Source organism: Humulus lupulus, chromosome 5 (assembly GCF_963169125.1).
Source record: "Humulus lupulus chromosome 5, drHumLupu1.1, whole genome shotgun sequence".
NCBI classification, from domain to species: Eukaryota; Viridiplantae; Streptophyta; class Magnoliopsida; order Rosales; family Cannabaceae; genus Humulus; species Humulus lupulus.
Window position 1 is genome coordinate 225,549,926 of NC_084797.1, and position 11,235 is coordinate 225,561,160.

General features: G+C 32.4%; 1 protein-coding gene across 1 annotated transcript; it reads left to right on the forward strand.

Moving 5' to 3' along the window:
* Positions 1–2,054: 2,054 nt before the first annotated feature.
* On the forward strand, positions 2,055–9,650 carry LOC133778264 (SNARE-interacting protein KEULE). Its single transcript, XM_062218136.1, has 21 exons — positions 2,055–2,333; positions 3,523–3,581; positions 3,936–4,017; positions 4,916–4,994; positions 5,473–5,523; positions 5,657–5,753; positions 5,892–5,924; positions 6,440–6,565; positions 6,647–6,838; positions 6,934–7,017; positions 7,109–7,207; positions 7,282–7,358; positions 7,618–7,714; positions 7,808–7,933; positions 8,017–8,112; positions 8,211–8,330; positions 8,417–8,497; positions 8,577–8,767; positions 8,888–8,978; positions 9,069–9,158; positions 9,282–9,650. Exons 1-21 carry the CDS (start codon positions 2,255–2,257, stop codon positions 9,333–9,335), a joined length of 2,004 nt encoding a protein of 667 aa, XP_062074120.1. The 5' UTR covers positions 2,055–2,254; the 3' UTR covers positions 9,336–9,650.
* The last annotated feature ends 1,585 nt before the right edge of the window (positions 9,651–11,235 follow it).

Below are 11,235 nucleotides of genomic sequence, written 5' to 3' on the forward strand. Positions count from 1 at the left end.
GAAGAATGATCCCTGGGTAGGTGTTGGGGTCATCCCGTGATCACTTGATCCCTCACATCATTTCTGTGACACTGATGATTAATATTTACATTTTATATTGAAGTATGGTCTAATCATTAGGTAAAATGGATCATGGATCGCATGGTCTAAATCAGGCGTGTGATGTCTGATCATGCACGTTTATATTGCGTATCCAGGAATTCAGGAGTAAACAGACATGTGATGTCTGTTTACGCACGTTTATATTGCGTGGTCAACTTTATAAAGACCCTGGGGTATGTCAGACATCTGGCGTACCACGAGCTTAGCGTGACGTCAGCTCATGCCTTTTGGTGCTATATTCCACAAATGGTTTTAGGCAGTAAGTTGCTTTGAACTCATCAGCTCGGGCTATTTGTCTAGGGAATCATGCTAAATTCCTTCGGATGAAAAGTGAAGACGTGGAACATCGATCATAGCCTTTTCCTAGCCAGCTGTACCCGAGCTGCCTAAAAAGATATATGCTGATTTTCAGGGCGTACAATAATATTAAGAAAAACTAAATGAAAAAGAAAACTAAAATATATTATTCACCACAAGACAATAAAATTTCATAAAATTTACCATCTTAACTCACCCTTTAAATCTTAGCTAAAAAAATAAGAAAAACTCACTCTTTTTGTAAATATAAAAAGATACAAAAAAATAATATGAATATATAGGAAAAATCTATAATAAGCAATGTTTTTTTTTTGCTTTATAGACTCTACACATAAATCAATTATAATACTAATGTTTTTATAGTAGTGTTTATTATAATTATGAGTTTATACTTTTTTTAAACTCTGTGTTTTGTCTCATTATCTGTTTAGACCTTGTGTTTTGATAAATGACTTTTTGAACTCTGTGTTTTCTAAAATAGTTCAAATAGATCCCTAAATTCGATTTTGGTCAAATTTTTTTTTAACTAAAATCACAAATAATTTATCAAACTAACAACTCATAACAAAAATAAAGTCATTCTGCCTAAGAATTGTGTTGTTATACTCAATTTTTTGTTCATCAAAATCAGGTTTAGGGGCCTATTAGAACCATTTTACAAAACGCAGGGTTCAAAAAATAATTTGTCAAAACAATAGATCCAAACAAAAAATGAGTCAAAACTCAGGGTCTAAAAAAGTATAAACTCTATAATCATAGCAGTTTGTTCAACTCGTATTTTTGTTTATGAGAGTAGAAAACAAATTTTTGAACCCTAATTTTAGTATCATAAATTATTTAATAAACACCATCATAAAAAATTTATATTATATTTAATTTACATATAGCTAAACTATAATCAAATAAACATATTTTAAGTGAACATTTTGACATTCTAGAATTAGTTGTTAGAGTTTTGCCTTGGAATATTATGCATTGACTTTGTCTATAATATAATCAAATTTTATTATTATTTTTTTTAAAAAAAAAATCAACATATTTTATCTTTGTCTACAACCAAATATAAGAACATTCCTTCATTTTGTTATATAGAAGCTACCTGACCCTTATTTCTAATTATAAAAATTGCCCTTATAACACATTACTCTTAAAATTACTAAAATATATAACACATTTTTCAAAAATTCCAAACCACAAATTTATTTGTTTATTTTATTGTATCCGCATTATATTCAAATTTCAAATTAGTCAGTTACAAAATGTTTTTACGAGAAGGCAGTTACAAATTTTTTAAAAATAAAAATAATAATAAAAAAACTTATTTGGTGTTAACTTTCTTAGAAAGGATGGATTAGTCAACTTTTCCGTCCTCCGCGTCTCCCACTTTTCCATCCACCGTTGTATTTAATAATCCATCGCGTTTCTCAGAGGAGGCGTAAAAGTAAAACGCCACGTTTGGCTATCTTCTTTCTCAACAGATTCTACTACTCCTTCCCAAACCCAAGTCAACACGTCATCATTTTTACTTTTCTTTCCTTCTCAGATTAATTAACTTAGCTTAATAACGACACTAAATACTAATTAATCAGCAATTACTCTCTCTAATACCATTCCATTCCATTTCATTTCCCTCTCTCTCTCTCTCTCATTATTATTCGAAACGAAGGATTCCACTTTCTCTCTCTCTAACCTCCCAGTCCCACCACTTTCTCTTTCCTACCATCGATCACTTCGCGATCTCTCTTTCTCACTCTCCTCTGTTTTCGTTTTGGATCAAGCGGAGGGACGAAGGTAGAGGAAGAGGAGAGAAAGCTCGCGAGCTTGGACTTCTACCATGTCGTTCTCCCTCTCTGATTCAGATTCCTCCTCCTGTGGCGGCGACTACAAGAATTTCAAGCAAATCAGCCGTGACCGTGAGTCTCGTTCCATCTTTTTCCTTACTTGGGGTTTTTCTTATTGAGCAATAATCAGTAGCTTTGTTTTCAATTTTGCTTGTGATTGTTGTTAGCTTTTTTTCTGGGATTTTGAGTTCATGGGAGGAACTTAATTATTGAAATTACACACAGGAAAAGAACCCAGTTAAGATATTTGGTGGGTTTTGATAGTTTCGATGTCTTTGGGGTTTTCTTATGCTTTACTACAATGCCCATTTTAGAAATCGCGGCAGCTGTGTTTGTGGTTGGAGTTGAGTTAGTTGACTGATTAAAGTGAGCTAGCTTGTGTATATTGGCGATGTATGTATCACAATGACAAGTAATTGACTATTGAAGATTTGGTTCAAAGTTTGGATTTGAATTGAGACCTTGAAATGAAAGACCTTTGTTTTTTTTTTACTAGTTTTCATCATAGAACGAGGGGTACAAAACTTATGATCATTGTGATTTCTGAGATGCCTACTTGAGTCTAGTGCATATTTGTGATATGATACCATGGAAGACAATGAAGGAAATAATGGGCAGTGGGAATTTTTTGGGTAATTAGTTTATAAAGTAGAGGTTATATTGAAAGGAGCCTTTAGGGAAGAATCGGGTTTCCTGAAAGAGGTTATATTGATATAAAAAAAATACACGTTCATAGACATAGAAATGGCTGGCTGCATCTCAATGTTGATCACAAATAGTACTTCTTTGGTCTGCTTTGGAAACATACTTAAAAGATATTATTCTGGAAAGAGGTAGAACTATGTGGTCTTTTTCAGTTCTTCAGTTTGCATAGTGGGAGGAGCACTTCAAGCCATTGTGCGACATGTACAGTTGGGGCCTCTTTTGATAGGTTGGAGAAGTAGGGAACTCGCATGTACTATGTCAGGGAATTTCATGAGCCTAAATAAGCTTTTTCTTACTAACTAATTTTCAGGATTATACTGGTTTACATTGCTTTTTTTTCCTAGTTATAGTTGCAATTAGTATTGTGGTTATATTTATTTGTTAAATACAGTACACATGAAGCGCCTCTGTAGCAAGTGTCTGCTTATTCCTCAGTTAGATGAATTTTCCACTCATTTATCCCAATTGGTGTTTGTTTCAGGGCTATTGTTTTCTGGTTATTTTTCAGTTAGATGAATTTTTTCACTCATCTATCCTAATTGCTGTTATGTTTTAGGGCTATTGCTTGAGATGCTCCGGTCAGCCAAAACAGGAGACTCAAAATCCACTTGGAAGGTATGAGCAATTTCTGAAATAATTTTATTTTTTGCTTATGAAATACTGTTACTAGTAATGATATGTGCACCCAAAATATTCACCAAAACATTAAACAGAGTTAGCAATTTCTTCCAACCAATCGGATTTATTTTAAATGGGATCCACTGTCTCACTGTGTTTAATATTTTGGTGCATATTTTGGGTGCACATATCATTACTCTTTTTATTATGGGTTATCTTTAGTGGTGGAGTGTTGCATTTAATGTCTCTAATTCGTTTACTTCACAGTCAAAATGTTGTTGCTGATATATATTTGTTTATTTTTCCGTGCAATTTTTTATTTGTTGAGTCCTTGAATCTATTTCACTGTAGGTACTTATCATGGACAAACTTACGGTAAAAATAATGTCTTACTCATGCAAAATGGCTGATATTACTGAAGAAGGTGTTTCATGTAAGAGTTTGAACATTGAGTACTTTGAATTTGTAAATATTTACATACATTCTTTATTGCTATGCGCTGAACAATCCAATTTATGTTGTCATTTACATGGGGATTATTGTTGCACAATACTATTCTGACAAATTTCATTAATGAACATTGTACATTCAACTCTTGTAGTGCTTCTTAGATGTTTGTGATGCTGTTATTTCCAAATTTTGTCATGCTTTCCTAATGCAATCCAATATACCTATGGGCTGGTTGTTCATTGTAATTATACTCTATTTTTTTTTATAATCTACTGAATATAAACTTCAAGAATTGAGGAATGATACTGAAATATTGGGATTCCAGTTAGTGAGGTGTGGTCCAGCAAAGTACTTGCCTTGAACTATTTGGGGAGATTATTAATTGAGGCACATATAATACATATTATGGTAGTGGTTTTTGCTTATAATGTCACAATGTGTACTTAATAGTTATTGAGATTCAAAATTATAATTTAGATATTGAGAAGTTAATATTACTAAATGAAGTGGGGGTAATTCATATATTAGTATATCTAACTGTAGATTCCATATTAAGCATGCCCGCCCCCTTGAAAATGTTGACAGGAAAGTTAGGAGCCAATTGTGTGGCTAGTTTACTCTGACAAACTGGTTATTTCTAACGTCAGTATTTTTGCACTGGCTGTCAGAAGTTGTATAGTTATCTCTAATTATTTTTAGATTTCATGCATTAGTACATAGGAACTGTGCAGATGTATGATTATTATTTATTAGCTGTTTGGATATGATTGTCATGTGAATGAAAAGATGTGCAGGAACATGAGTTTAGTCTATTTGTAGCGTTGTTGGTTTTATAACCCCCTTCACATATCGATTTATTCATTTCTTTTTGGATTTGCCAGTGGTGGAAGATATGTACAAGAGAAGGCAACCATTACCCTCTATGGATGCTATCTACTTCATCCAGCCAACCAAAGAGAAGTAAATTACTTTTTCTTGTAAATTTTATGTTGTGGATGTTTATACTTGTAGTAGGGCCAGCTGACATCATTTGTAATGGTTATGGATGAATGTGTTTCTGTGGCTTCAATTCTTCACTTCTTGGATGAATCTCAAAGTATGATGCATGATGATGTACATTCAATTTTTAGTTTGAGTTTTATTATTATTATTACTGAAATTCTAGCAAGCCTAGTTGATGTTGTTTTTAGTTATTATTGAGGAATGTGTTTTCTGTGGCTTCAGTTCTTCAATTCTTGGATGGATATCAAATTTCATAATTCATGGTGTTAATTCAGTCTTTCAGTAGATTGTTAGCTATTTAAGCTAAATAAAAATAAGAAAATTACTTTTGATTAGTTAAAATTGCTTCAAATTAGGTTTGAGTTCATTTTCAATCTGCTGGTAAAATTGGCATGTATATTCTTTCTTTCTCACGCTGTTTCATGTTCATCTGCAGTGTTATCTTGTTCTTGTCAGACATGTCTGGAAAATCACCACTTTACAGGAAGTATGTAAAGGATTATTGCCTTTTTTATTTATGTATTTTTTTTAGTTACAGCTGTTTTGGACATTCCAGTATTTTTCTTATAATTAAATGATAATGTTCCAATGGTTGACCTTTATACTTTTTTTTGGTGAAGGGCATTTGTATTTTTCAGTTCACCTATTTCAAAAGAATTTGTTGCTCATATCAAGAAGGATGCAACTGTTTTACCTCGAATAGGTGCATTGAGAGAGGTAAAGGCTCTCTTATTTGGAATATATATTTGTCTGAATATTGATTAGTATGCAGAACTGATTTCGTCTTTTAGTATACTTCTTTTTGCACTTGCTTAAAATTATGATGTAGATAATGTATTGGTTTAAAATTTGCAGATGAATCTGGAGTATTTTGCTATAGACAGCCAGGTATGTGATGTTACATTCAGGCTTTTTTGCTATAAACTGTATGCATACTTTAAATACTCGTATATAAATTATGCATAGTTTCAATACCTATATTTTTGTAAGTTTGTATCCGGGCCATTGCATCTATGGTCGTTAATAGTGAATATGAAAAATCAAGGCATTACATGCATCTCCATAATAAACTCTTCTTGCTATAGCTAACTAAATTATTATTAAAATGTAGAAAAACCCAAGAGGGGTAGCTGAAATGGTTAGGTATGCGGTTTGTTCCCACAAAGTCTGAGATTCGAGTCCTTCATGGGTATCTACATAGCGATTTCCTGGTTGAAATCCCCAAATATTGCAGGGTTAGGTGGGGAGCTTAGTTTTTTTTTAAAAAAGTGTAGAAAATGTTTATAAGGGAATAGCGAAAGTGGGGGTTATGTTCTTATGCATATTGCTGAAGATTTTTTTCTTTTCACAGTTGATGCTGACGTCGTTTCCATTTATTTCCTAATTTTATTTTTATTATTCAGGGTTTCATCACTAACAATGAGAGGGCATTAGAGGAACTATTTGGAGATGAGGAGGATACACGGAAGGCCGTTGCCTGCCTGAATGTGATGGCTACTCGCATTGCAACTGTTTTTGCTTCTTTGAGGGTATATAAATTCAATTATTTTAAATTTTGGTTGAAAATCAAGGGACAATATCTTAAGCATATTATCTATCTGACTTTCCAGGAATTTCCTTCTGTGCGCTATCGAGCTGCCAAGTCCCTTGATGCAACAACTATGACAACTTTTCGTGATTTAATTCCTACAAAGCTTGCTGCTGGAGTGTGGGACTGTATCACAAAATATAAGAAGTCAATTCCCAATTTTCCAGAGTCAGAAACATGCGAGTTGCTAATCCTTGACAGATCTGTAGATCAGGTTTTTAGGTGCATGTGTTTGTTAGAAGTACACATTATGCTTGCTGCTACCTTGTTCCTATATCATGATGAAAGATGCATTTTCTGAATTTTCAGATTGCTCCTGTCATACATGAATGGACTTATGATGCTATGTGTCATGATTTACTAAATATGGAAGGAAATAAATATGTGCACGAGGTGAGTTTTTTTGTTGAAACTTCACTTGGTATCATCAAACCTTCAATTTAGTTCACTAGAGAAACATGTGCTAAAGGTGCATTACGTTCAGGTTCCTGGCAAAGCTGGTGGTCCACCTGAGAAGAAAGAGGTTCTTTTAGAGGATCACGATCCTATCTGGCTTGAGCTTCGGCATGCCCATATAGCCGATGTATGTAATTTGCTTTATACTTATTTTAATTAGTTTTTCAAATATACACTATTTGATCACCAGTGATCTGCCAGGCTAGTGAACGGTTGCATGAGAAAATGACCAACTTCGTGTCAAAGAATAAAGCTGCACAAATGCACCAAGGTTCAAGGTAGTGTGGATTTAATGAAAAATTGTTTCTGACCCCTTTTATTTCCCCAAGAGTGCTTGTGTAGTTTCATAGTGATCACAGTTAATCCTCTTAAACTTTATATATCTGCACTCATTAAGCTGTCATGGACTGCTTGTAATAAGCAAATGTAAATGTTTTGTTTATTGTCAGTTTAAACTTGACAGCAGACAAAAATTTATGGGACTTGTTTGTTCTTTTTGCTTAATATGTTTCTCATATTAGATCATCTGGTGTGTAGAGATGGAGGTGAACTTTCTACACGGGACTTGCAAAAGATGGTTCAAGCATTACCACAATATAGTGAACAAATTGACAAGCTCTCCCTTCATGTAGAGGTTAGTCTTTCCGTCATTTGAAGGGATGGTCTTATTTATTAGTTTTTATTCTGTGATACTTAAGTTTTTACAAGTTTTGTTTCATTGTATCAGATTGCAGGAAAATTAAACAAGCTTATCAGGGAGGTTGGACTTATAGAGCTTGGAAAGCTAGAGCAGGATCTTGTTTTTGGAGATGCAGGAATGAAAGATGTAATCAAATATTTGACTATGAAGGATGTAAGAAGTTGTAGAATTACATATGGGTTATCAGCACTTGTTGTCAAGATCTATTATGAAACAGATATTCTGGTTTTCTGCAGGACACAACACGTGAAAATAAGTTGCGCTTGTTGATGATTCTAGCAGCCATTTATCCAGAAAAATTCGAGGGTGAGAAAGGTGTCAATTTGATGAAGGTTTGTTTTTTTTTTTGCCAAGTCTTCATTTCCTGTTTTTTGTTGTGGTGGACCATCCTGTCTAACATTGATCTTTTGCATTTTCTTTCTGGTTTTAGCTGGCTAAATTACCATCTGAAGATATGAATGCTGTGCATAATTTGAAGCTTCTTGGAGGATCAACAGATACCAAGAAAAGCTCAATGAGTCCTTTCTCTTTGAAGTTTGACATGCATAAGGTTATTATAATATCCTTTTATTGTTAAATACTTTTCTGGTCAATAAAGGGATCTGATATCCAACCATTATGTTTAATGATTTTAAGAAAAAGCGCGTAGGCAGGAAAGATCGCACTGGTGAAGAAGAAAAAACATGGCAGCTTTCACGTTTCTATCCCATAATAGAGGTACATAAATTTTTAGAAGAAACGTACTGAGGAACTAGCATTATAGAGTACTTGTTTGTTCTAAATTCTTCTCTTACAGGAGCTTATTGAAAAACTTGGCAAAAAGGAACTGTCAAAAGAAGATTATCCATGTTTAAATGACCCAAGTCCAACTTTCCATGGAACATCGCACAGTTCATCAATACAACAACCAGTGGTTGCTCATTCAATGAGATCGAGACGGACAGCAACATGGGCTCGGCCTCGGAACTCTGATGATGGGTATTCAAGGTACGCTTGTTGTTCTTGTAAAGCATTCTGACTGGGTTCATCTATTCCGCTTACTTGATTATTTTGAGAGTATTTTGTGTTGGTAACCATGAATAGTATCGTTGCCTTCTGCCTATACAGTGACTCAGTACTGAGACATGCATCCAGTGATTTCAAGAAGATGGGTCAACGTATTTTCGTATTTATTGTTGGTGGAGCTACTCGATCAGAGGTAAAACAAGCATTCGATTCACATTCCACAATAACATATCCGTTATTTTCAACAGTTTGTTATGTCTCACAAAATATCATTCATTTTCAGCTAAGGGTTTGCCACAAGCTTACAAATAAGCTGAAGAGAGAAGTGGTTCTAGGCTCTTCAAGCATAGATGATCCTCCTCAATTTTTAACAGTAAGTTACTTATATTTTTCATCTTTTACTTCCATTCGCTTCATTATTACTCTCAATAGAATCTGTCTCACTTATGGTCCAACCAACACGGCCTTACAATCTCAGTTTTGTATTAATCTGCAGAAACTGAAGATGTTGACATTAAATGAACTATCTCTGGATGATCTACTGATCTGAGGTTTGAAGTTGTGAATTGGGGTGAAGCTGGAAAGAGTTATTCTATTGGGGGGTTTTGATGGAATTTGTAATCATAGAAAACATTTATCTCTTCATTGTATCAAATGTTCTTGACATAAAAATATATTCTTGAGATTTGTTGGCTCATACCATGCTGGTACATTTTTTTGGATGAGCCCTCAACCCTGTCTCAGGTTTCTGGGCTCTGTATTATATTTGACATGCGCCAATGTCAGTGGGTGTGTGAAGTGTCCATAAATATTATTAACTTACACTGACTGATTCAAAAGACCATTTAAAACTGACCTACTTTAACATCTGGTTCAAGGAGCTGTATTTACATTTTATATCAAGCAATTCAGTATGTTGTGTTAGTGTAAATGTAAATCGTTTGCTTCTCTTAGAATTTTTTTAGCATTACTCCTTTATTGCTAGTCTGATTTCATAAGAAAGAAAACTAGTGAAAGTCATGATGTGATTTAGCTGTTTTTTCTAATAGGGCGTACATAATCTGATCAGAGTTTCTACCGTTTGTATAAAAAGACCTTGAACTTGGAATCCAAATATTTTTTTTAAATAATTAAATTCAACAATTCATAATATACCATCTTATGTGTTTGACATCATAAGTTTTTGTTGAATTTTGGAGTGATACTATTTTAGTACTTCGTTATTTATTTTGAAATTAATTTATACTTAAAGAGTATGGACATGTAAATCTGAGATGCATTTTTGAAATATAACATACTTAAAAAAATAGAAATTTACACGAATACCTTAAAAATATAAACTAATTTAAAAAATACATTAAAATAATTTATTTATACATATAAGATATCACGTCAGCATGTTGTATCGGAATTTGAAAAAATATTGAGAAATCTTGGACCTGTTTAGCATTGTTTTCTGTTTTTTGTTTTCAAAGTTATGTTCTAAAAAATGAGAACAGAAAACAATTTTTGTAGTTTTCAAAAAATAAGAGATGTTTGGTTAATGTTTTCTAAAAATAATTTTTTAATTTTATTTTTTTAAAATCTTAAATAAAAAATTAACAAATATATTTACAAAGAGAAAAATCTTTTAAAAGTTTGTAATCAATAATGAGATAAAATAATTTGAAAGAAAAAATGATGTAAAATAAGGAGTGAGAAAGTAAGGAGAGAAAATTTGAAGAAATAGAAATTGAGAAGAAAGAAATTGATCCAAGAAAAAATGAGAGAGAAAGTGATGAGAGATGAAATGACGAGAAAGAAAAAATGATGAGAAAGAAAATGATGATATATTAAGTGATGAGAGAGAAACTAATGAGAGAGAAAATGATGTGACAATAAATGATGTTAGATAATAATAATTACAAAAGTGATGTGAGAAAAAAAAAATATAGACAAATTTTTTTTGAGAACAACAGAAAACAACTTTTTGTTGTTCTCAAAATTTTCTGTTTTTTGTAACTTTGTTTTTAAATTTTTTTTTCTGAAAAATCGCCAAACACCCCCAACTTATTTTCAAAAAACAATTTTTTAGCTTTTAAAACAAAAAAAAAGTTTTTTAGTTAAGGAGCCAAACACCTTCTTTTATTTTTTGAATTGTAAAAAGTTACTTTTTGGTTACTTACGGTACCAACAAGATACTGATTGATTACTTTTTTATAAAAACAATTATTTTTAGATCATATTATTTTATATACCTTTTGGTTATCTCCAAAACTTATTTGTAGACATCTTAATATACCAATTCATTATTTTTACATTATATTATGATATCTTATTATTTAAGATACATTTTGGTAACTTCAATCTTATTTCAGAAACTAATGAGTTGCCATATAGTATAACAAGTTACCATACAGTTTATTAATAAAAATTAATATAGTATAATACACAATTTTTTTTTGAATAAA

Coding starts and splice junctions, on each gene's coding strand:
- LOC133778264 (XM_062218136.1), top strand. CDS start 2,255: ATGTCGTTCTCCCTCTCTGATTCAGATTCCTCCTCCTGTGGCGGCGAC. Junction 7,208..7,281: donor GGCATGCCCATATAGCCGAT/GTATGTAATTTG, acceptor GTGATCTGCCAG/GCTAGTGAACGGTTGCATGA. Junction 8,768..8,887: donor TCTGATGATGGGTATTCAAG/GTACGCTTGTTG, acceptor CTGCCTATACAG/TGACTCAGTACTGAGACATG.